Raw genomic sequence first — 27,775 nt, forward strand, 5'->3', positions numbered from 1 at the left:
TATTCTTACACTCTCGCAGGACTCTTGGACTAAAGGCATGGCAAATAGAACAAGAGTCCTGCAGGTGCACAGCGCCTAAACAATAGACGCAAGAACTGTGCCCATCTGTCAGAGACATTTTCTGACAGCATGAGTCACACTTCTTGAACCCAGAAACCTTGGATTCCTTTGACATCCTTGAACGTAAGGAAAAACAATTATAACAATAACAACCAGAAGCAAAATACAGTCTACAAAAAACACACTACTATAAAGACTATAGCTAAAGGTTTTTTTTTTTTTTTGATAAGAGAATAGGAAAGCCTCTAACTTAAATGGCTAGCCTATAAGAGAAAGGTAGAAGGAAAAGCCTCTAACTTAAACGTCTAACCTGACAAGAACAGGTGGGGGGGAGGGGGGAGAACTCTCTAAGTTAAACCAGTTCTACAAGAAACAGGAGGGATACTACAAGCTAACAAGCTAACTATCACAAAACAAGACATTGTTAGCAATAAAATACTAGAAGGGTTGAAATCTAGTGAAGAAAGTTATACAAAAAACTTTATACGAGCCTGAGCCAGAAAAACGACACCTCGCAGCTGAAGCGGCAAACAAGATCTGGGTAGCTATCGCTAGGCATTATGGGATAAGGGGTAGCCTCGAGGCAGTAAACAGTTCTCGAGCTATTGAAGATGGCCAAGTTGATCCCAACCAGCAAGAACGAAGGCAAGATAAACAGCTTAACATCAAAAGTTATATTGTAGTACTTCAGAACCATTGCAGAGCAACAAGTGATGACATGGGTACCCTTAAGTTTTCAGACATCCAAACATAGATTAAACACACGTACCCGAAAGGGGCCCAGACATACCTATCAACCTCTTAGCCAAAGAGGTTGGACAAAGACTGATATAATTGGGGTAAAAGGACCAAAAATAGGGACAGATTTTAAATACTGCTCTTAATAATTTTAAAAGTTACTGGAATAGCAGGGTATGTATTAAAATGCATTTTCTAAATGATATGAAGTCTGAAACTCAAATGTATGACATTATGTACTAATTTCATTCCTCAGATCATCCAAGTGATTTATTTGAAAAACAAAAATTTTATGAGGAACAGACCAACATTTTGAAGCAAAAATCTGGACAGTTGAGAGGCATGCCTGTGTTACCCAGGTTGAAGGGACTTGAAGACCCTTGTGACATGTTGAATCCCGACAACCAAGAAAGAGCTTACCATCTACCTTTCCTTGTACAGTCTGAGGAGTGGTGCACCTGTAGGTCTCACTTAGGAATCAACTATGACTAGGACGTTTGTTTCCAAATATATTGGCTTTACTTGGTCATGTTAGCTGAATGACTCACTGTTTGTTGCCATAGGTGTTTGCTTGTGTGTGTGTGTGTGTGTGTGTGTGTGTGTGTGTGTGTGTGTGTGTGTGTGTGTGTGTGTGTGTGTGTGTGTTGCTAAGTAAATCATTTATCCAACCCACATCTAGGAAGCCTTTGAGCAGGGATTTCCTGAGTGTATTAACATAGGATTGTTTACTTGAGAGAGAAAAAGTGTAGAACTGAGAAGTGCTTTCAGCTAAGAAAGCTGCAACAGACTCCAGTACTACCATAAAGACAACAGCTAAAAAATGTTTCTCTGATGGACTAACAGCTTTAGAAATCATTAAACACTTTAGTCTGCCTTTTGATGTGTTTTATATATTTTACTTGGTACTGCTCTGTGGTGAATGCTTTAAGTACAAGACTACTATGTAACAACTTTGACAGGCGCATAACAAAACTTGTCATGTAACTGTCGGCAAAAGAGGTACATGATTTCACAGCAAACATCAGAATGCTCCACATACTATGAGGGCAGTACAACAGCAATCTATCCTCCAGACAATAACCAAGCCATGGCTTAAGGATGAGCAATTATGCCTATTCATACATGCATGAACACTTTGAATGTTTCTATAACAAGCCAACTGAAAGAACAATGGAAGGAATAGTGCATATGGTAAAAAACAGCAAGCACATAGTTAGGTCTACTCAATAAAGGGTAACACTTCCTCTTTCAGTACACAGACTAAATGAACAAAATGGCACATCTTCTAGGTAGGAAAGACAACCATTCTAATGTAGTTAGATCTCCAAAGAAGGAATGTTTTCTTGAAGATGGGGTAAGACAATAAAAAACACTTTTTTTCAAACAGTAAAAACAATAAAAAACTAAATTATTTTTTTCAGTTAATTCTACATTATAGATTTATTAATCTTGTGCTCTGCCTATTTATTAGTATTGTATTCTGCCTGTCTTACACTTCAAGTAAAACCCTGTGGTGTTCAAAACTGCTTCACATTTTTACATATTAACCACAGTAAACCTGCAGACCCCCATAAAGATTACCCATTGTCCCTAAACTAATTACAGATCCAAATGGTACACCTCCATCAGGATGGACAACAAGGTTACTTCATTTTTTTCTATCAATGTTATTTTACTGCATACAGTGAAAATACAATCAAACAAGCCCTCCTCCCTCAAATATAACTATAAATTTCCAATGTACCTACAGAGACCAGAAGAACAACAAGAATATGTACACCCATTTCCAAACTGGAATACGGTTTACCAATAACAGAACTACACAGAATGAGACTTTAGGGAATTGACAATAGAGGTGCCAGAGATTAGCTACAGGTGAGAGCCAATAAATAAATAAAGTTTTGTTTTAGGCATTATCTGTATTGCTTGTAATCCACATGTGGATGTAGCTTTTATTACTAGGTCCCCTTGAAAATAAACAGTGCTTACTACAGATAGTTCAGTTAACAAAACAAACAAAATATGTAAGCAGTGTGACTAAGTTTAATGGTGTTTCTCAAACACATTTTAGTTATTTAAGAAGACTAGCAGACACAAATGTATTAACCAGTGTTACTAACAGCAGGGAATATATACTTTCTTTACATCAGTCTGTATCTCCCAAATGGTTAATTCATGTGTCAACCAATGGTATTAGCAACAGTGAGCACATACTTTGTCATTCTGTACTTCCTAGCCGTTCTTGTTTATGCAGACTGTAAAACCCGTTCATCAATCCTATAGCTCCCCCTCGACTTATCATAACTCTTTGTCTATATCAAAAATCTTCACAGCCATCAAGCATATATACATCTGAAAGGTGCCTACTAAAGGGAGGTATAGTCCCTTCAAATGACCAACAAAACAATTTAACAATCCTTAACAAAGAAGAGTGGTTTTAACTGCTACCATTCATATGCTAGTTACTTATGCAAATACTTAACGTATTTAAACCTAGAATAAGATTCCTTACAAGCAGCTCCACTTTTACTATCATTCATGTCCCCTTTTTTAATATGAAAGCCTAGCTATTCAAATCTAGAATATGGTTCCTCACAAGGGATTCCACTTTTATTTTGCCACTGCAAATCCAAATCTCAATAGCAACAAACTACTGACAAAAGAATATAAAAATATTTTGGTGGGGCAGCACCATGGGACTACCTAAAGTTTTTCACAGACATGAGAAAGCACAGCAATAATGTACTGAAAACATACAGAAGGACAAAGGGATGACAGCTACAGCATCAACCTTCTACTTGTATAACCCTAGTGGCATACTTCAAAGACACCCAAAAAAAAAAAAAAGATATGTGCAGTAGTAAGCCTTAAACATGTAAAAATGGCCACAAGACATCTGCTAAAAGCATAGTAATTTATTAGAGAGCATTTATAATGTGGAGTTGCAAGTTTTGATCATCATCAACACAAAATCTAACAGATAAGTAAGGAAGTGCAGTGCAGTGCCTCACAATACAATAATCTGACACAACGTTCAGGATAAAAAGCACAACCCAAGCAAAACATTTTAAGCTATAACAAATCATAGAATATCTAGCACTGGCTTCAATTTTTAAATATATATAAAACAAATCATTTATTTCCAGCAACAAGATAAACAAAAAAAAAAAAAAACACATCATCATCATAAACAAAATCAACACAGCTCTTCAATAATAAATCCAACTTAATGAACATATTGTGTACACTGTAATGAATGAGGGAAAGCTTTTGAAGATATATTTGGAACTATGCATTATCAACCTGTACAGTGGATATTAAGGTTACCCTCAGCCAAAACAACTAGAATTTAAACTTGTATCAGCCCACTGTCCTGACACTGGCATGTTTTACAATAGTCGTATTTTGCAGTACAACACAAACAAGTTTAATGTACCAGTTCTTTGAGACTCTGTTACATTACAATTGAAATATGCACCTTCCAGACTCTTAGAAATGCTACTGGGACTGACAGATTTTCCTAGCAAGTCAATCAATTGGCTAGCACTTCAAAGCTGAACTTAACTGTATTTATTTGCATCTGTAAAATGTGCTACTGGTGTGACATTTTGTAAGAAATGCATATTTTCATACCAGGGAAGCAGTAAATAAAAGCATAAATGTATTTCCCTCTACTACAAAACCAAAACCGTAAGAAAGCATTCAGCAGAAACATAAAGAAAAAAATGAAACAATCACCACTGCAAATGCAAACTTAAAACCACACAGCATCAGCAAAATAAATCTATTAAGAAGCATAATGGACAAATAACTTAAGTAGATCTGAAAGTGTACACAAACCCAGGTTTATCATTGTGTTTACTCGACATCCTTGTTGGTTGGCTGCTGCAGTGCCTCAAGTCATGGATGGGCTGTGGCTGTAAATAACTGAAGTTGTTTTATTTTTTTAAATCTCCTGCATCTCCGAGAATCCAACTGTCAGTCAAACATCGCTTCACAAAGCTGATGTTATCACGCACGTCCCTGCATGTTGAAGACATTGCAGGATACGCTGGCGATGATGTAATGACATCAGACGTAATTAGAACTCTAAATAAAATAAAAAATGAAATCGGGAATTGAAGGAGCCACTTGGAAATTCATGGCACCCCATTATTTTGCCCTCAAAACTGGTAGATTCCGAGGAATTTGGTTCGATTGAGATGTATGCTATGGACACTCTAGGCAAGAACTTCAAACTCCAGTTTTCCAAGAAGAGTAAAAAAAAAAAAGTTATGTACTGACCATAACGTCACACCTGTGTTACATACATATACATACATACATACATACAAATGGTTCAAGCACTGGCATTAAAGCCCTTATAGCTTGCCAATATGCCAAAACACTTGTTCCCATAATAAATGTCCAGGCTGATCTTAAAAATATCTGAACTAGTACTTCCTTTAATGTAATGTGGTAGTCTGCTCCAAGCATCAGCTACTCTGTCAGAGAACCAATTAGTACACTTCTCATTCCTATAGAATCTTCTACATAGGTTGACGATTTTCTAGTACTTTTTGATAACCCCAAACATTCCCAGAGGTAGTTGTCCCTAAATGCCCTATATACCTGAATAAGATCTCCTCTTAAATATCTGTAAGAGACACTGTACACGTTCAGATATTTCAGTCTTTCATAATAACTTAGATTTTCACATCCATGGATGTCCTTAGTATATTTCCGCTGTACTCTTTCCAGTTTATTCATGCTTGCTTTCCTGTAGGGTTTTCATATTGTTATTCCATACCCAAGTTTGGGTTTAATGTAACTAACAAACAATGACTTCATTATGTTTGATTTCCTAGACTTTATAAATCTTTTTATACAACCTATAGTTCTATAACTGTCATTAGCCAATTGGTTAATATGATTAGAAAAACTCATAGCTGAATCTACCCATATACCCAGGTCCTTAAGTGAGTCTACAGTTTCAGTCACTGTGTGCTGTATTAAATATTCACCTTTCAGTTTATGCCTCCCAAATCTCATATGCTTAGTTTTTGATTTATTTATCAACATATTATTCTCCTGTGTCCAAATGGTCAATTTAGTAAAATTATTTTGCAGACATGCCTTATCTGTAACACTTGTAATCAGTTTACCCAATTTTAGGTCGTCAGCATATAGACTGTAGAATACTTCAGATGAAAAAGTAAGGTCTGAAAGATACAATCTAAACAAGTAAGGGACTAGTACAGAGCCCTGTGGGACACCTTGACTGTAACCAAGGATTTCACCTGTCCAGTTGGTGTGTGATACTTGCCATGTCCTATTTGTAAGCCATACAGCTATCCATCTTATCAACAGTACATCGATACCTAGCTGTACTAATTTATTGATCAGTGTTTTGTGCATGATCCTGTCAAACGCTGAAGTTAAAGCTATATAAATCACATCACAGCACAATTTTTCATTCATAGCTGTTAGTATATTGTTGTAGAACATCATGTTACAGGTGGTAATAGATCTATTTTCAACATATGCATGCTGATATATGGTTTCAAGTCCCAACCTATCCAGTTCTGACAATAACTTATCCAGTATTACCTTCTCCATTATTTTTTCCTCAACATGAAAGTAGACTTAAGGGTCTATATGATTCTGGGTTTGTCCTACTCCCCTTTCCCTTAAAGACAGGCTTAATAAGTGCATGTCTCCAATCTTGAAGAATCTCCCTATATTTCTATGACCTAGTGGCAGTGTAAGTGTTCTCAGGTCATTGTTACTTATTCCGTCTCCTCCCTGCGCTTTGATTGGATCCAGTTTGCACAGTTCTTTTTCAATATAATCTAATTTGATTCCTGTATCTGGGGTTACCTGGATGTCACTAAGACAACTTACCACCCTTTTTGTGGAGCCAAACTGTTTTGCATAAGATTTTGTAAATTTATCTATAAACTGCTGTAGAATCTACACAGTTTATCAATTTGTGTATTTTTACTCCTTCCACATCTATACATGTATCTATAAAAAGGTTTCCTATTATGCTTAATATCTTTATATAAATTTTCTTCAAATTTTTCTTGATCTTGTCTAACACTATGCTTAATCTGTTTGTCCAGCTCGTTTATTTCAGTTTTCAAAGTTGTAGTTCGACCTCTCTTCCATTTCTTATATTTTTTGTCTCTCATCCTAATCAGGTATCTTGTTCTTAAGGAAATATACCCTCCTGATGTTGCGTGTCTAGATCCTGATGATAAACATTTTTTTGACTTTTTGCACTCAATTTCTCTTTCAAAACTTTCCACATTCCATCTGCAGTTTTTCCACTGAACATCTCATTCCAGTTAGTCCAGTTAGTTTTATATAGTAACTGTTTTGCTTACCTATAATCTGTAATTAACCTTCTGTGCATTGGCTTAGATTTCAGTTTGGCAGAATTATCTAGCAATAAATTAACCTTAATAACCCCATGATCACTGCACATCCATGGTGGTAAAACTTGACTTGAAGTTACAATAATTTCTTTGGGAACACAAACAATATCTAGTATATTCTGTCCCCTGCTAGGTTTGTTTACAATCTGAAGCATTTGTTGTTCCTGAATATACTCTGTGAATAATTTCTTTACTAACTTTGTTGAGTCAATATTATTCCAGTCTGCTTCTGGTAAATTTAAGTCTCCAGCTAATATTATTCTTTCCTCCTGTGTTTCAAGTAAGAAATGTATGAATTCCTCTAGGTCATCTGCACTTGACTTTGGTAGTCTGTACACTCTAACAATTGTTATATGTTCCAGGGATGTTTTTATTGTCACAGTTACACAGTCTATATAGTATTGGTGTTATCGATGAGCATGCAATAATCACAAGTCTCATAGCTATCTTTAATCCCTATCATAACATCTCCACCTGATTTTTTGTTAGAATGTCTGCTACAGTAAAAACATTTATACCCTGATAGAACTTGTTTCCAGTCATTCTTTAACCATGTTTCACAAACTATAACAACATAAATCTTGTGGGAATGTAGCAAATTTTCTAATAAAAAACTTTATTTTTTTAATGCTCCTAGCATTAACAACCATCAGAGATGCATCAAATGTTGCAATCTGTGAACTGTTACATTTTTGACCTGGCAAAAATCCTGGCTAGTGTTTGCCAAATATTGCAAAATATCTGCTGCAAAAATTCTCTTCCCTGATCTAGACAAATGCACACCATCCTATCTGAAGACACGTGTGCCCAAAAGAAGGCTTCGATGCTCTACACATTTCCATTTTTTAAAACAGGACATTTTTTCCATTTCATTCACAGTGACCTGACTATCCTTTCTCTAGGTGATTTGTGAAAATATATCCTAACACCAGTACAAGCTATACTATCTAGGAGGGCTGTCAGTTCCCGACTAACAGTCAGAGAATCTTTGTTGGTGACATCATTTGTACCAACATGAATAAAAACAGATCCAAACTTCCTTACATTAAGGCGTTCCAAGGCTTGTTTCACATCTTCAATTTTTGCTCCTAGCAAGCATAACACTACTCAATGTTCATTATCATCTCTGAAAATATAAGTATCATTTCCTCTAATAACTGAATCTCCAATTACAAGAATATCGTTGCTGACCATCTCTGAAAAATCTTCAGCTTCTAATGCAGTCATTTCTGCTCTATCAATTGTTACGAAGGAAAGATCTTCATCACTATTAGTCTTATTAATTCCACTGTTTTCATTGTGTATTAAATTCGCATTCAGCTGGCATTGTAAATCCACAGCTTGAACCATGTAGTCAACATCTGTTTCTCTTCTTTTTTCTTACAGTAATGTTCTTCAATCCTTCCACGTTCAGTTTTCATTTCTTCCTTTTCACCTGCCCCTTGCCTATTTTTCTACCTTTTCTATTGGAAAGGTGATGCCTTTTTCTGTAGACTGAGGGTTTTCTGACAGATATCTTCATTCCCTGTCACCAGTGTGTTACATAACAAAGCAGAATCCTTTTTACTATGTATTCTCTTTCCTTTACAGTCATTAGTCAGTTTCTTTTTCTTCCTTGTTATTTGTTGAGAACTTCTTCCTTTCTTTCTTTTTTTGTTTCCTTCTAAACAAACTGGATCCTCAGATTGCTGAGTACTTGCATCCACAATTCCATAGCTCTTAGGGGCCTCATCATGTTTCATAGGAGTTGAATGTTCTTTGCATAAAATAGATGCAGCATTTCCTAAATCTGAGTTGTATGAAAGGTTGGACACTAAGGAGGGAGAAAAGGACCTGTACCGATTGGCTAGACAGAGGGACCGAGCTAGGAAAGATGTGCAGCAGGTAAAGGTGATAAAGGATAATGAGGGAAACATACTCACAAGTGAGGAGATTGTGTTGAGCAGATGAAAAGAGTACTTTGAGGGGTTGATGAATGAAGAGAATGATAGGGAGAGAAGGTTGTTTGATGTGGGGATAGTGAATCATGAAGTGCAATGGATTAGCAAGGAGGAAGTAAGGATAGCTATGAAGAGGATGAAGAATGGAAAGGCTGTTGGTCCAGATGACATACCTGTGGAAGCATGGAGGTGTTTAGGTGAAATGGCAGTGGAGTTTTTAACCAGACTGTTTAATGAAATCTTGGAAAGTGAGAGGATGCCTGAGGAATGGAGAAAAAGTGTTTTATTTTTTAAGAATAAGGGTGATGTGCAGAGCTGTAGTAACTACAGAGGGATTAAACTGATCAGTCACAGCATGAAGTTATGGGAAAGGGTAGTGGAAGCTAGGTTAAGAAGGGACGTGATGATTAGTGATCAGCAGTATGGTTTCATGCTGGGAAAGAGCACTACAGATACAATGTTTGCTCTGAGATTGTTGATGGAGAAGTACAGAGAAGGTCAGAAGGAGTTGCATTGTGTTTTTTGTAGACTTAGAGAAAGCATATGACAGGGTGCCTAGAGAGGAGTTGTGGTATTGTATGAGGAAGTCAGGAGTGTCAGAGAAGTATGCAAGAGTGGTACAGGATATTATGAGGGTAATGTGACAGTGGTGAAGTCTGTGGTGGGAGTGACGGATGTGTTTAAGGTGGAGGTGGGATTACATCAAGGATCAGCTCTGAGCCCTTTCTTATTTGCAATGGTGATGGACAGGTTGACAGACGAGATCAGACAGGAATCCCCGTGGACTATGATGTTTGCAGATGACATTGTGATCTGTAGTGAGAGTAGGGAATAGGTGGAGGAGACCCTGGAGAGGTGGAGATATGCTCTAGAAAGAAGAGGAATGAAGGTCAGCAGGACTAAGACAGAATATATGTGTGTGAATGATTGGGAGGATAGAGGAATGGTGGGGATGCAAGGAGTAGAGGTGGCGAAGGTGGATGAGTTTAAATACTTGGGATCAATAGTTCAGAGTAATGATGAGTGTGGAAGAGAGGTGAAGAAGCGAGTACAGGCTGGATGGAGTGGGTGGAGAAGAGTGTCAGGAGTGATTTGTGACAGACGAGTACCAGTAAGAGTGAAAGGGAAGGTCTACAAGAGGGTAGTGAGACCAGCTATGTTATATGGGTTGGAGACAGTGGCACTGACAAAAAGGTAGGAGTTAGAGCTGGATGTGGCAGAGTTAAAGATGTTAAGATTTGCAATGGGTGTGATGAGAGTGGACAGGATTAGGAATAAGTATATTAGAGGGTTAGCCCAGGTTGGAAGGTTTGGAGACAAAGCCAGAGAGGCAAGATTACGTTGGTTTGGACATGTGCTGAGGAGGGATGCTGAGTATATTGGGAAAAAGATGCTAAGGATGAAGCTACCAGGTAACAGGAAAAGAGGAAGTCCTAAGATAAGGTTTATGGATGTTGTGAGAGAGAACATGCAGGTGGTTGGTGTGACACAGCAAGATGCAGAGGACAGGAAGAAATGGAAACAGATGATCCGCTGTGGCGACCCCTAACGGGAATAGCCGAAAGAAGATGATGATTTCCTAAATCTGTTCTATTTGTTCTATGCCTAACATTATTTAGCTCATCACTTCAGTCATGAATATATGATACAACAGTTTTCCAAGCCATGACAATTGCACATGTGCAATCATCATCATTAAGTTGAGATTTGCTTCTAACAATGGTAAGCAAATCATCCAACTTTTGACATGAGGAACAAAGATCACAAGTGTTATCAGCTGTTGTCCATTTTCATTCTTCCTCAACCATTAGGTTTGGATCCAATTCTTCCAGACTGTAGAACACTTGAACTCTCGAGCTCCACCCTTTACCCATAATGCCCTAGTCATCTGACATACCTCAGATCAGGTTTGCTGCCCACAGAAATATACAGCAATGGAAAATAAGGAAAGAATGGACCCTGGGGCTCAAACAAGGAATAGTGGTTCCTCCAATACCCTTCGAGCTTTTCCAGAGTAAAGCACGGAGGAGGTTGGTGGGTGGGAAGTTAAGGAAGAATGAAAATGGGCAACAAAGAAGGAATGTTCTCCTCTGTTAGAAAATTTTGGAAAGAAGGCTGGGAGGTTGACAACCTGATTAATATTCGATTGCAACACTACTTTTCGTAAAAAGGAAGGATTAGTCTGTGAAGAAACCATATCCTTGTGAAAAGTTATATAAGAATGTTTAAAATACAAAGCTTTAAGTTCAGACACTCTTCTGGCAGAAGTTAATAGCAACTACAAAAATAGTTTTCCAGGTAACAAATTTTACATCAGGCTTAGCTGATGGTTCATAGGGGGTTGTGTCAAGGCCTGAAGAACATTTAAATCTCAAGGAGGAGCAGGATCCTTTAAAGGAGGTCTAAGTAAATAGGTTCCCCTGAGAAAGGCTTTTATAAACCTTGGAAGAAGCTTAGTTACTTACTCCTATATGAAAGATGGGGATGGCTGCTAATTGTACTCAGTTGCAGAGCTAGCACCTTCATTGAAAATTGTAGCTAAAATCAAGAACCTTAGAAATTGGTGCTGAAAAGAGATCTAAATTCTTTCTGTGTGCCCAAAAAACTTTTTTCCATTTACTTTTATAAAATGTTCTACTGGAAACTTTATGGGAAGATAGTAGGATATTACAGATGGGGAGGAGAGCCTGGTCTGTTTAGCAATCAATGGAACTGGAGAAATCATGCAGTCACCTTGAGGTTTGAAATGTCCAGGGGAATCATGCCTGTCAGGTGAGACAGAAGGTCTGGAGTTGGATCCGGAATCCATGGTAGATGTAAAAGATGAGGCCAAAGGAAGGGAAAACAGATTTTACGGGGCCAATAAAGAGCAATGGTGATGACTGTGCTCTTCAATCGACATGCTCTCTGGAGATATTTGGGAATGAGGGATAATGGAGGATAAACATAAAGGTGACCAGAGGGCCAAGCATGAAGAAGAGCATCTCTCAGGTACTCCCCTACTGGGGGCGCATCAGGGCAAACTAAGTCTTATATCTAGCCCGAACAACAGCAAAAGGATTACAACTTAAAAGTGTAAAGAAACACGGATTCTTACATATGTATTCTTATAGCTGCATTTTATCCTACTCAGGTATGCCGCTAACAGCCCTGGCCATACAGGAGCACTGTTCCTGACAAAAGCTTTTGTACCCATCATCCCAATTATATAGTTATTTATTTTTTCCCTCCAACAAGCTCAAACTCACCTGATACTAGTAAGCCAAGTTTTGCTCCTGACTGATTGTTTTTTTTTCTCTTTTTCCAGCACCCTTGCCTCTTTCTGCTGGGCATGACCCAGTGCTGTAAGTAGCTAAATCACCTCCCCCCAGCACACGTGCTACTCCCTACCCCCTGCTTACCCAACAGGAATCTATAATTAGATGGCTGCAACTGTGACTGCACCATTTTTAAATGCCACTTCCCATCACATCCATCTCACCTGGTCCCCGCATTCTGTGCTTGCCCATAAGTTGTTTCTTTTATAGTTATTTCTGCAAATAGCTGTAATACATAGTAAATGATTGATTTGGCGTCTGCCAGTGATTGCCAGTTGGTTTACTCTTTTATTTTATGGTTACTTTTGCATATGGTTGTATATTTAATGATGGTTTAAGCATCTGTGGTATCTCTATATTATAACCATATTCAGTGCAAATGCATTACCATGCTGCTACAATATTCACTGTGTAAAGATGCTAAGCTGTCATGTTAATATTCTCTCAGTTTTCTTATATTTCCAGTCGCCGATAACTGTTTGTGTTAACCTTAAGTACATACTGCATTATTACATTTCATTTGGAGCACTGTACTGTCTGATTTTGTGGTTCTGGACTTGTTTACCTTTCCCTGTAGCTAATTTTCCATGTCAGTAAAGAAGGTGCAGTAAATACGTTGTAGTAATGCTACTCTGTTTGCACTAGCTCTTGGTACAACTTGTCTGACTATCTCATGCCACCTGGCTTTTTCCATTACCTACCGCTATACCCTCCTTCCTTGTTTCATCTATGGCAGTCTGTCATTGATTATTTCTTCTCTGACTAGCGCACCCCTCAATGCCCGCTTTCATAACTTACTCTTTTAGTCTTTCTGTGTTCTATACTGTCTTGTTTCTGTCCCAGTTCCTTTCTGAGCTTCTGTCTATCATATCTTACTCTGAGTAGTTGTTTTACATGCTTTCTTTCCTCTTTTACAGCTCGGATACTCACCAGCAATAACTCGGGCTGCCCTTCCTTCTCTGCTGTATCCAAACTTTTGGACTACTGTGTTTTTCCAGTCATTCAAGGATGACCTACCCTAAGCTCAGCAAAGTATAGGTGTTAGCCTACAGTTTTAAGTTATTTTTTTATTGCAGGCTTTGTATTTTTTGGCTTGCACACTCACACAGACCTCCCTGTAGTCCCAGCCATTTCACCCAATCAAGCTTAGGCAATTTAAGGTTAATATGTGTAGTTCCCCTTCTCACAAGACAAACTAAGTCTTATATCTAGCCCGAACAGCAGCAGCAAAAGGATTACAACTTAAAGGTGTAAAGAAACACGGATTCTTGCATATGTATTTTTATAGCTGCATTTTATCCTACTCAGGTACGCTGCTAGCAGCCCTGCCCATACAAGAGCGCTGTTCCTGACAAAAGCTTTTGTACCCACCATCCCAATTACTTAGTTATTTACTTTTTTCCCTCCAACAGGCTCAAACTCACCTGATACTAGTAAGCCAAGTTTTGCTCCTGATTTATTGTTTTTTTTTCTCTTTTTCCAGCACCCTTGCCTCTTTCTGCTGGGCAAGCTCCGCTCCATTCGCCCTTGCTACGCTCAGGCTCACTCTGCTCCTCTACCCTACCCCCATTCCCACACACCCCTATTTCAATTAAACTTATACCTATCCAAACCACATCCACCCCTTCATCCTCCAATACAACTCCGCCTCCTCCACAACCAACTCAGTCAAACTATCTTCTAATACCCAACCCCTACTTCTACCCAATCCCATCTAAACCCCACCCACCTTTCCATCTTCCAATCCAAATCCACCTCCACCACAGCCCACCCAACCTATCTTTTACAGTCCAACCCCTTCTTCACCTCCACCATATACTCTACCTACTCTGCCCTTCTACACAACCAGCACTTGCTATCTATAATTCTTATTTTCACAACTCTTCCTTAGTCTATTCCCACCTCCTTTCCTACCTTTATAAAAAAAACCTTTCTACCCCTCCCTCACTATTACTACTTCAATTGCTCCCACCTTACTTCACTGTCACATCCTCTCCACTATTTTATAAGCTCCACCTCACATATTCACTTATTATACTCTACTCCTCACCATTATGCCTTTCATACACATCTTTCTCCTCATTTTTACTATTTACCTCTATCTCCTTCTACAACTATCATCACTTCACCCAACTTATATACCTCCCAAACCCACATCAACAACATCTACCTACACTGTCCTCCCCTCCAGCTACTCTGCAATCTGCTCTACTCTCTATGCCACTGATATAATACTAGAAAAGAAACCAATTCTCTCTCCACAGGATAATATTCCTAGTAACCTTGTCCATACTAGAGACCTTAAAAAGAAGCTCCATCCAAATCCTTTTCCCATTCATCTTAGTCTACTCCACTGTGGTGACATTCACCCTAACCCTGGTCCTTCTCCTGCCTCACATAAAGCCCCTAATTCCACAAAATCCCTCAATTTCACCACCATCAACATTCAAAGTATAATAAACAAAACCTCCCTTCTACATGCCTGGTTAAGTTTATATAACCAAGACTTTACAGCCATAACCGAGACTTGGCTAAAACCATATATAAAAGATTCTGAATTTCTCCCCTCAAACTACTCCTGCCTTAGAACAGATAGACTCCACAAAAAAGGTAGAGGCACCGCCTTATTACATCCAAGTACCTTCACAGTCATTCCATACGCAAAGCTCATTCCCTCTTTCTCCATTGCAGAGTTACTTATCACCTACTTCAAACTAAATGACTACAAAAGCCTTTGAATCATAGTCCTATACATTCCCTCAGGCAACAATATTCCCATTCTTTAAGACATTCTTGCCTGGACAACCACCAACATAAAGAATGAAACAATCATCCTAGGCAACGTTAATATTAACTGGTTAGACATCTCCAATAACAACCCCTCCTTAGACATCGACCTTCACATCTTTACTCAGCTTATTTCATAGGTTCATAGGGAGGTACTAGGCTATCGGCCCAAGGGCCTAAGTAAGCCTAGCCAGCAAGGTTCCCTGGCTTTTGCCACCCAAGAAAGCTATTCTCCTGTGCCCCTGTCGAGAAGAGCCAAAGAAGTGATCCCCTGGGTGAATTTCCTATCTCCCATCCACTCATCAAGATTTTTCTTGAAGAGTGCTAATGAGGAACTCTGCTTGACATAGATGGGTAGTTTGTTCCAGAGTATGGGAATTCTCTGAGACAGGAATCTATCCCTCCAGCATGTTCTGTTTATTGTGGTGACAAGGTTTAGGTCCCTAGAGTGTGTAGCTCGGAGGGGTTGGGATTTCTTTAGGTGTAGCATGTCCAACAGCTTTGGGTTGACATAGCATTGTATGTTAGCCAGAGATCACCTTAGAGTAGGTGATATGCTACAGGGGTAAAGCTGGAGTTTTTTGAGACGGTCAGCGTAGGGCATCTGTTTGAGGCCGGTAATCCTCTTGTGAGGTACTTCTGCGGCCTTTCCAGCTGTTGCAGATGTCTTGTGAGGTACATTACAAAAGGGGCATTGTACTCTATAATGGGTCTAATGACTGACGAGTAGAGGGGAACAATGACCTCTTTTTTCCTGGATAAGAACCCTTTCATGATGAGGTGTACCATGTAGAAGGATTTCCTGACTACTATGGCGATGTGATTATCAAAGGAGAGACTACTGTCCACCTGGGTTCCAAGGTCTCTTATCACACATTCTGCGTTAAGTAGACTGGCGCCTAAGTGGTAGTTCGTGGGTATAGAGTTTTTATCAAAGGGGATAACAATGCAATTTTTGGCACTGAGCTTGAGGCCATGGCTCTGACACCAGGGATCTGTGTCAGTAAGGCCTTTCTGTAGGATGTCAACATCGTTTGGGGACTTGACTATGGTTCCCAGTTTGCAGTCATCTGCAAACTATGTTAGCCAGAGACCTTCTGTATTAGCATGTACTTCAGAGAAGTAGATACCAAACAGGAGAGGACCCAGGACTGAATACTGTGGTACTCCACTTGTCACTGGTTTGAAGTCAGATTTGAAGTCTGCAACATTTACAGTGTGGATTCTGTCAGTGAGCCAGTTGGCAACCCATCTTGTGACATACGGATTTATACCAAACTTAGTGAGTTTATCTATAATTCCAGAATGGGGGATGGTGTTGAAAGCCTTGGCGAGGTCAGGATACGCTGTGTGAACCACCTTACCCTCGTCTTCGGCTTTGGTGATTGCCTCAAAGAAGTCAATCAGGTTCAGGAGGCATGATCTGCCTTTCACAAAGCCAAACTGGGTGGGGTCTAGAGTTTGGAGGTTACCAATGTCTTTGTTTATAAGTTCCATGAAGATATTACCAGACCTGACAGTAAGAAGAGGTACACTAGCAGACAGTATAAATGACCACTCATCAGCATTCATAATACGTAAGCCCACCATTTTAGCAAACGTACACCAATATAGATGTACCCAAGATCTGTCCCAGTTCTCCCCAATTACCTTTAATGATATTTTACACAACACTAACTGGAACCACCAAAATCCCTCCCTCTTAATGAAGCTGTTGAATTCTTCAATTCTACATTTCTAAGTATCCTGAATACTCTTTCCCCTCTCTGGCTAAAAAGAGTCAAGACAAAACATGCTAACTGGCTTGCCAAGTCCACAAAACAAATTATGTCCTCTAGAGATAAAGCCTGGAAAGCCTGGTTAAAAAACAAAACTCCTCCCAACCTCATGCAATATAAATAACTTTGCAATCAGGCAAAATGATTAGTACTTAAAAACAAGAAAGAATACTTCCAAACCCTCCAAAACCAACATAACCACAACCCCCAAAAAAGTTTGGGGAGCAATCAACTCCTTACTCCATCGTGGACTCCCCATAATCCTTACCCAGACCCACAAAAAACACCCTGTGAGTTAGCCTCTCTCTTCAACACTTATTTCATTGACACTATTGCTAAACTTACTACCACCTTCCCATTCACCAACCTAAACCAACCAAACCCTACAATAATACATACCCTAACTACTACATTAACCACTTTATTACTCTCTCCCATATCTATCTCAACCATACAAAATCTCCTTCATAAACTAAAACCATGTACCAATGCCTCAGATAATCTACCTGCAGAATTCTTACAACTTCAGCCTCCCCATTGCTTACCCCATCAGAATTCTCCTCAATAGGGCCATTCAGGAATAATATATTCCTGATATCTGGAAAAAGGCATACATTCTCCCACTTCAGAAAGGTGGCACTTACTCTGATATCTCTAACTTTTGGCCTATCACTATTCTCTCCCCATCTCAAAAACACTCGAGAAGTGCATTCACACTCAGCTCCTTAGTCACATGGTGAAACACCACCTCCTTTCCCCTACTCAACATGGCTTCAGGCCAAGGCATAGCACTAAAGCTGCCCTCATTTCCTTCCTGGACACAGTTAGCAGACCTAGAGATGATGGATCCATAGTCTCTGTAGTCTTTCTCAATCTATCAAAGGCATTTGACACAGTTTCCCACTCACTTCTGCTTACTAAACTCTCTAACCTCGGCACCAATCCCTCCACCCTTCGTTGGTTTTCTAACTATCTCAGAAACAGGCAACAATCTACAATTTGGCAACATTGCTCCTCACCTTTAACCAACACCAATACAAAGGTACCCCAGGGTTCCATACTGGGTCCCCATTATTTAGTATATTCATCAATGACTTCCACACATCTCTTACCCACAGTACTGTAATACAATATGCAGATGATACTACTATTATCTGCTCTTCTAAATCTGCCTCTGCATTACAGCATCTTACCCAAACAGCTTTCACCGCAACTGAATCCTAGATGTCACAGAACCATCTTGCCCTTAACCGCAATAAAATTAAACTGTTAATATTTACCCCCCAAAAATCCAGCCCAATTGACAAGTCTGACTTCTCTGTTCATTCCCAAAATAATATTATTACTATAATCGTTCCCAACACCAAATTACTTGGTGTCAACATTGATGACACCTTAACCTTTGACCTTCATATCCATAACAACATCAAAAACTAGGAACCCTTTATAGGCACAACTACCTTCTTAGCTTCTCTACAAAAAAAGGCTCTTGCCTCATCATTCCTGCTTTCAACACTCTTATATGATACCCCCATTCTAACCAATATTCAGTCATCTCTGAAAACTAAACTCAATTCATGCTACAATAAAGTTGAGAAATTTGCTACAAATGCTAAATTCTCCACACATCACTGTTCTGCACTACATCAACTAAACTGGCTTGAATTCCCCCATCACCTCAGATACCTACTACAACTAACTACTGCCCATAAACTTATTTACTACCCAGCAGCCTGCCCAACCCTCTCCACCATTCTGACCATTTACCATCCTAATCGACACCTAAGGTCAGAAAACAAAATGCTTTTAAACACTGATAAACCTAAGCTCTCAGCTGGTCAAATTCTGTATTCTTTTACTGTCTCCAAGCTAAGGAATGATCTCCCTCCTTCACTTAGAACTATCAATAGTCCCACTGCTTTTAAAAAATCCCTTAAACTTCATCTTTCCTCACATTGGATATGCACCTGCACTCCAAAAACACCTAAAACCTGACACCTCTCTGGATCCTACTCCTCCTCACTCTATAACTAGTCTTTCTTCCCCTTCTGTCTACTATATCAACTCCTTTGCGGTCACTTTAGCCTGTGCTATCCTTACTTTAAGCCTCCTGCTTCATTCATTTACCCTTTAAGATAATTTCCTCTCTCTGCTAATAATATTACTTAATATTTAAAACTTCTACTCCTACACTAGTACCATGATTTTAAACAATTTTTCATTGTTTTATTAATTTATGTAACGTTAACACCAAATTGTTCTATGTGCTATTACTTTATTTTAATGTGCTACCTCTACCTTATATACCATGTTGTTTATGTATAGTTTTCATTGTATGAAATGATATGTGGAGATTTTCTCCCCGGGCCTCCACTGAAAATGGGCTCATTTAAGGCCCAGTGCACTTTCCTGGTAAACAAATACAATAAATAAATAAATAAATAAATAAATAAGAGCTTGCTGTACTTGTTGAGGGGAGAAGCAAAGGGATGGCAGCATGGTTGGCCCCATCAAAGTAAAAATCATCTCCATGATCCTGAAATTGAGAGACCACTCATAAGGCATCAGTATGGAAGTTGTCTGCAATCATGTTGGACTTCCCTGGATGTGCACTGCTATCAGAAAGAGATTGGAGGAAGTCACCCACTGCCATACTCTCATAGCTTTTCAACAAAGTCTAAGATCTGGCTCTACCTTGCTTGTTATGTACCAGACCACAGACATATTGTCCATCTGAATCACTATAGTCCCATTTGGGAGAGTGTCTTGAAGGGCCTGCAGTGCCAGGAGGACAGCTCTCATTTCCAGGACATTTATATGTGAGTTGGCCACTTGGGGTGACCATATACTTTGGATTGTCCTTCCAAAGTAATGGCTCCCACCACTCGATCTGAGAAGCGCCCATGATCATTGTAGCTTTGAGCTGAGGAAGAGCAAAGGGACGGCCTTTGTGTATTTGACTGGAGTGGATCCACCAAAGAAGGTAATACATGCACGCTTGAGATATCTTGATTGGCCTGAATAACAGCTGTTGGAGAACAGACCATTGAGTTGCGAGTGTCCATTGGAGGATTCTCATATGGCATCTGGCAGGCGGTACAAGAGTGATAGCCTCTGATATGGATCCCAATGCTTGGACTTTCAGATGGGTTGAAACAGAAAAGGTCTGAATGATCTTTTTGATCAGGAATTGAATTGTTTGAATTTGAGACTAAGGGAGAGAAGCTACTTGAGTGACTATTGAAAACAGCACCGATGAATTCCAGAGTTTGAATTGGACCAAGGTGAGATTTGCTGTGGATATCTCCACATGAGAACACAGCCGGACTAAGTAGTTCTGTGCTTGAATTAGTTGATGCCTGGTTGAAGCGGTCAGGGACCAGTTGTTCAGGTATGGAAGCACTTGGAATCCCTGTAGTCTTAGGTGAGCTGCAACTGCTGCCAAGCAATTGATAAACACCCTGGGTGCTGTGAGACCAAAGGGCAGTACTCTGAATTGGTAATGACTGGCTCCTAGTTGTAAGCGTAGATATGTTCTGGGTCATCTGTTCATTTTGATGTGACAGTACACATCTGTTCATTTTGATGTGACAGTACACATCCTGAAGATCTATCAAGCACATCCAGTCATCCTTGTGCAGAAACGGCAGAATGGACTGATCCATGACCATATGAAACTTTGTATGCTAAACTGATTGATTTAGTTTACTGAGATTCAAGCTTGGTCTCCAGTCCCCTGTCTTTTTTGGCATTAAAAAGAATCTTGAATAAGTTGTGAACTCTCTCTGTTCTGGAGGGCCTCGAGCATGACTCTTTTTTTTTTTTCCAGCAGCTTGTTTATTTCTAGTGCTGCTGTTTCCCTCTGACTGGATGGAACATCGAGGATTTTCTTTGAAACTAATGGGGGTGGATGGGAAAATGGTATGATATAACCTCTGGAAATTATACTCCACTCCCATGAATCTTTTGTAATTTCTAACCAGGCTCTCTGGTGCAGGGATACATGACCCCAGACTGCATCCAGGAATGGACAATCAGGCCTCCTTTCAGGAGCGCTGATAGGATCTGTCAGAGAAGGTATCCCTAGATCTCTGATTATGCGTGCGGACCACTTCTGCTGTGGGAATGCCATCTTCCATTTGAATTTTCCCTTCTGCCCCTGGAGGAACTGTCTCCATGTTGATCTTAATAGGGGCTCTGGAATTTCTTGAACCACATTTTTCTTCCACCTGATTGCTTCCTAGGAAAGGCCTGTTGAGAAGTCAAAAATGTACACCCACAACAAGACAGGGTTTTCCCTTCCTGCTCACATCTAGAGAACATGCCTTTCACTTTGGGGCCAAACAATGAGGATCTATCAAAAGGAGCATTGTCGAAAGAAGATTTTAGGGGTTCCACAAAATCACATAAGCACATCTAGGCATGTCTCCTAATAGAAATTACTGAACCCTATGCCCATGAGGTACCTCCAGCACCATGAGAGATAAGCCTCATGAAGGAATTTGAAATAGACTGTAGGGTAGCTAACTGCATGGAAATAGTACTGTCCACCTCAGGGGGAAATGGTCCCAGAGACAGATTTGGAAAGCTCTTTGATTAAATCTCTCTGAAGTCTCATGAAATGTGTCAAATAATTTAGCAACCTAAGGGCAATGGTCACTGAAGGACAAACACACTTCCCAAACCTGTTCAGTACCTTAGACTCCGTGTTAGGGGGTTAGCCAGGAGAACTTTGCTCTTCCAGTTCCTTTTTAGTGGCCACCACTATGAATATGGCAGCAATGGGTACTCCTTTACTCCAGTGTGGTCTAGCTTTAGGTGGTGCCAGGATTCTGTCTGTTGGTTTAGGAACTGGCTCAGCTGTGCCTGGTTCATTCCATGCCTATCAAGACACTAAATCTATGAGCTCAATGGTGAGCAGAGTAACCCAGCAGGTACACGGGCCAGACCCAAGGCCTCCAGAAATACTGATTCCTCTTAGGTAGGGTTATTGAGGGACCAGCCACCTCTTTGTTTTAGGAGTTCTAAGATGTCTCCAAATGAGACATCATCAGGTAGTGATCTGGGAGACCACTCCCCTTCATCAAAAGCAGTGTCCTCAGTGACAGACTCTTGTAGAGAGTTAAAGTGCCTCTTTCTGGAAAGGGAATCAGCACTTTCTCTTCAGGGGGACCTCCTCAATGGGGTGCTCAGGGGAGGTATCGGAAGAGATAACAATACCCTGCCGGGTGGCCTGGAGACTGGTTTGGGCTGGATGTCCCAGTGGAATGGATGACTGAGACTCTTGATGCAAAACTGAATAGGATTTGGAAGTCGGAACTGAGGAGGACAGAGTTGACTGAACTCCAGGTATACAAAAAGTGTTCTCCACTACCTCGAAACTGGAGTGCCTGGGAGAAGCAGAAACCAACATATCCTACAAGGCAGGCTTGTGGGCTGTCAGCTCCTGCTGTCCCACATACAAACCACTTGAGGAGGGAGTCGCAGCTGAGCTATCTAACACTAATGCTCCTAGGGGAAGAGACGTCTCTGACAACTTCGCTCTGAGCTGAACAGCTGAGAGACAACACTGGAGTTAAAAGATGACGCCAAGGCTTTTGGATCTGATGGCTCCAAAACCGCAGCACAAATCGGAGAAGGAGCTATGATCAGAAGAGTAGTTCTAGGTGGTTCTTTAGACCCAATGGGGCCGAAGCTGAAAGGACACCCATGTGTATATTTGAGTCCTGAGGAACTTCCTCATCATCCTATCTACATCTGTCTCGGATAGGCTTTTGGAACACTGAAGGAAAGAAGTAGTGGACGAAGGTCTTACATGGTGACAGGGAGACTGCTCCAAAAAGGACAAAGGAAGCCTAGATATAATCAGTTCTGATAATAACTGAGAAGAATGAGTCCGAGGTGTTTTGTCAGATGTTAACTTCAGATGCAATACATTCAGATCTGACTTGTCTGTTTGCTTAAGACACGGCTCTGAGGACTGTGCCAAAGTTGAAGCCAAAGGGTGTTCTGTTGACCTCTTACAAGATTCCTTGGAAAAGGAATCAGCCATTTTATCTAGTCTTCTGGAGGTTTGAGCCCCAATTGCCGTTGGTAAAAATTTTGAAAGAAGTAAATCCCTAAGGATTAACTTATTTTTCCTGTCAATTAGAGCACGGGAGTTGAATCCCTTACAAATGTCACAATCAGTATCTAGATGTCTCAGTCCTAAACAATAAACACATTCAGAATTTGTGTCAGAGTTTGGAATTTTGTGGCCACAAGCCACACACTTTTTAAATTATGATGGCTTATCTGACATTTTTAAATAAGTACTGCAATTAAAGAAAAAATAACAGAAAGAAAGATTTTTTTTTTTTACAATAGTTGGAGAAAGGAAAAGAGAAGGAAATACTAATGGTGGTAACAGAGAGTACTGCTAAGTACAAATGGAGAAAGAGAACACCAACAATGGTAATATATATGCACTCGAAGAGTATGGAAAGAAAGTGAAGCTTATATAATAAAATAAGGGTTCAAGGGACACAAGAAAAATAAGTATAATAAGGGAATAGGTAAAAGACTAATAATGGAGATTAAACTCACAGACATTTGAGGGATTGAAGGCATCAGAAAATCCAACAACTTGAGAATTCATGATCTACATCCAAATGCTAGGTAACTAAGGCATTATAGGTAAAGGGAGGCGCTTGAGAGTTCAAGTGTTCTATGATCTGGAAGAAACAGCCGAGTCAGATCCTAGGATCAGATCTGAGCCCAACGGTTGAGAAATGAATGAAAATGGCAACATCAGATCTAATAAGTCTACTGTGAACTGTTTTTGGTGTGACAGTCAAACAAATGTCACAAGAACATATATCCTGACTTTCTAATAGGCAGAAAACACAGGCCACATGGGAGTCCTTGAAATATATTTGCCTACCACGTAAATATTTCCTCCTTCTAACAAACGTAAGACTCAATTCCACTAAACTTTTCAGTGAAACAATTAAGGCAGGTCCCCAACAGAGTACTTATCTGCCCATAAAACTTTAGTCGCAAGCCGACCACTGACACTGGGGACTATGAGGAGATGAGACTTCTGACTAAATGCTTCAAATGTAAGACAGTTCTGAAATTTCATCCTCATACATTCTGTTTATACCAATATACTCTCATGCTTTAGCAGACATATGATAAAGAAGGAAGGCACCCAAAAGCTTTAGTACATTGGTTTGATGCTTAATACCCTTGGCAGGATAAATCTCATATAGCTTTATGCAACTGAAACAGTGACCTACAAACAACTTATGCAAACTAACTCTATAGCTGCAAAACTGTGGGGAAAGGGCAGATTTCCCACTGAAGTGTACAGCAGTCTTACACAAACAGTAACTGCTATCAGGCTAAGCATATTGTCTTTGATCTTGACCAGATGGGTTCAGGCAGTTACAAACTGACCAGCTACTCCTCAGCTACTTGTGGAGAAAACAGCGCTGAGAGTGGTGATAAGAAATGAGGAGGGTTCCTAGCAATTCTACTTACACATATATAGTTATATACATATATATATATATATATATATATATATATATATATATATATATATATATATATATATATATATATATATATATATACATATACACACACACACACACACACACACACACATATATATATATATATATATATATATATATATATATATATATACACACACACACACACACACACATATATGTGTGCGTATATAGATAAATATGGTTCCACTGCATTATGTTGACTCACCACAATGTCTACGGATGACTGATTGACCATAAAAGGTTGACATATGCAGATAGTTGACAGGTGTGATACACTGACAATCCTCGGGTGGCAGAATACTTCTTTCCCCGGGGACTGTGCGATCTCAGAGTTTGTATATACAATTAGCAGGGATGTGGGGTGCACAATCCTCCACATGGGTGGTGCAAGGGGGCTTGCTCCTTGCAAAAATGTTATTTTTGACTTTTTTTTTTAGTTGCATGCAGCGAGGATTTTACTCGCACATGGGTAGCTGACTGTCAACATTTCCACTCTTGACATTTTGGGGTTGATGTTTTTGCTGTCAACACTGTGGGCCTTTACATAAACATAAGCACAGCTGATGACATCTCTGATGAGGAAAGACGAGCACATAAGATTGGCAAACCCATATATAATACACTATTGCTATAATGACCCTCACCGAAGAAGCCCTAAACCAGAGGCATAACTAGGGTAGGGAGAAAGGAGTGGCCACTTTGGCCTCAAGCTGTCAGAGAATGTGACTGGCTGGTATCAGTGGTACAAATTACAGTACTGGCATTTGTTTACTAATGCCTAACTGTAGATACTGCATTTGCTGAGCCCTCAGCATGTGGCTTTTTAAACTGTTCTCCAATGAAAAGAACAAAAACCTTTTTTTTTGCTCCTCAAGCAGTTGGGGAATGTTTAACAGAAGCATACGTATGAAGTATGAATAGGGTTGCCACCTCTCTTTTTTTTTCCAGACTATCCGGAAATCAAATAGATTCTCCGGTAGTCTGGAAAACACTGCAAACTCTAGTATTCTGTTTCAAAATGGAAACAGAATACCAGAGTTTGTTACAACGGCTGAATTACTAGGCTTTTTTACAGAAAAGCATAGTAAATTGGCTGAAAGCAAGCATCAGGAACAGAAAAAGTGGGTGTTCCCCATCAACTGATGTCATGGTGGCATCACAAAATATGGGGACATGGGCGGGAGAGGGGTTGGAAATGGGTGGAGTTATGGGTGATGCAGGGGGTGTGGCCTTACTCCAGTTTTAGTCACAACGAAAGGTGGCAACCCTAAGTATGAAATTCTGATTGACATTACTGACTGAATATAATCCTCAGTAATTTAACAAAAGAGGACAGGGCAAAAATTAAAAGAAAGTCATGGACATTCTGCAAAAATTGTGGACATTTTAGAGGTATGGGAGGGAGTACAGCACCGATACTGCATTTTTTTCTCCTCAAGCTGTCAGGGGTTTGGACACGGGGAACATACTCCTCAATGTCTTTGCTGAAGAATAAAGGGCCAAAATCAGTGGTAATTTTTAAATATTACTCTAACTCACATGTCTTTGCTAAAGAATAAAGGGCCAAAATCAGTGGTAATTTTTAAATATTACTCTAACTCACATAAAAAGAAAATAGTATGAAACTCTAATGTCTGGCATTACTGACTGATAATAATCCTTACTGTTTAAAGTAATGAAGAATAAGGCAAAAATATGAGACAACATTGTGATATTCTGTAAAATGCTGGACAGCTGATTTAGTGAGAGATGTAGGCTGGAGTGCAGTATTAGCATTTGTGATCATGTCTGAAGTGTTCAGTGTGTGCCAGTTTAATGTAATTTAATTTAAAGTTGAGGGGATGCCAGATTAGCTAAACAATATTTAATGCAGCAATTCAAAATGACTGTTGATAAAGTAAAAAACAATATTTCTCTTTCTTGAAATGCTATTTATTTAGGTTAAAAAAATGCAAAGTACTTACTAGATCAGCATCCTTTTGACTGATATCCAGTAGATATGGAATGGTTGCTATTTCAGCCATTGCTTGATTAATGACTTCAGAGAGTTCCTGAACATGCTTTAATTGGCTGAGAAAACTTGCATATTGCAACTTCAGAATTGTACCCGAACAGACTGAGGGACCCACCTAATGTGACATAAAACTAAATCAAGTCAAATATTCTGCAGAGATGTCTGATAATATACAGTGTTTAATGACAAAGATCACCAATGACTCTGGTAAATCCAACCTCACATCCAAGAACACTGTCTGTCACAAAGTGAGTCACAGAATAAATGAGTACAAAAACTACAACAGAGATACGAGGAGATAGCTGTTCCCAGCATTAAGGTAGAGGACTGACTTCATTTCCTTGTTATTTGTAAAAATAAAAAATGAAAACACTTAAATGTTACAGGATTAAGAAACAGTAATAAAATGTCTAAAATTAAAAGTTATGTTCTTACCATTGCTTGGCATCTGTGTTGTCCATTTTCATTCTTCCTCACTGATAGGTTACGGATCTGATCCTTGGATCCGATTTGGCCACATTTTTCAGACTTGGATCCAAATCCTGAGCTCTTCCCTTTACCCGTAATGCTGTACACCATCCCCAACTCCTCAGATCAAGTTTGCTGCCTTACTGCTCACTGGATAATAGGAATGATAGAAGAAGGACTAAGGCCCAAACCTGGGACATGTGTGTTCCAAAATCTTCCAAAGATCCTTCTAGGAGTGACAAAGCTGGGGGATGGCTGAGAGGGAAGTTAAGGAAGAATGAAAATGGGCAACACAGATGCCAAGTTATGATAAGAATTTAACTTTTAAATCTGATGTTTTCATTTTCATTCTTCCGCGCTGATGGGCCAGAGTCCCCAGCTATGTGATTCTTGGGAGGCCATCAAGGATGGATATGCCAGAGCACTGTCAAGCCAAAGGAAGCCCTGCTTCTGGAGACAAAGTCCAATTTGTAATGCATAACAAAGGTATGATTCTTCAACCAAGTTTCTGCAGTGCAGATATCATAGGCTGACATTCTAGACGAAAAAACAGATGATGTAGCCATAGATCTGGTGGAGTGAGCTCTAGCAGAACGAGGCAATTCCAAATCATTTTAAGAGTAAATCAATGAAATACAATCAGTAATCCATTTAGCCAAGGTAATTTTAGAAACTGCTTGACCTAGGCG

General features: G+C 39.6%; 1 protein-coding gene across 1 annotated transcript in view; it reads right to left on the reverse strand.

The window, feature by feature from the left end:
• SPATA16 (spermatogenesis associated 16) overlaps positions 1 to 27,775 on the reverse strand; it is a 2,543,770-nt gene that overhangs the window by 243,589 nt on the left and 2,272,406 nt on the right. The window contains exon 9 of the mRNA XM_044070135.1: positions 26,569 to 26,733. Coding sequence (XP_043926070.1) covers positions 26,569 to 26,733 — 165 coding nt within the window. The remainder of the gene's footprint in view (positions 1 to 26,568; positions 26,734 to 27,775) is intronic.

Source organism: Protopterus annectens, chromosome 4.part1, assembly GCF_019279795.1.
Source record: "Protopterus annectens isolate FY-2018-M chromosome 4.part1, PAN1.0, whole genome shotgun sequence".
NCBI lineage: Eukaryota > Metazoa > Chordata > Ceratodontiformes > Protopteridae > Protopterus > Protopterus annectens.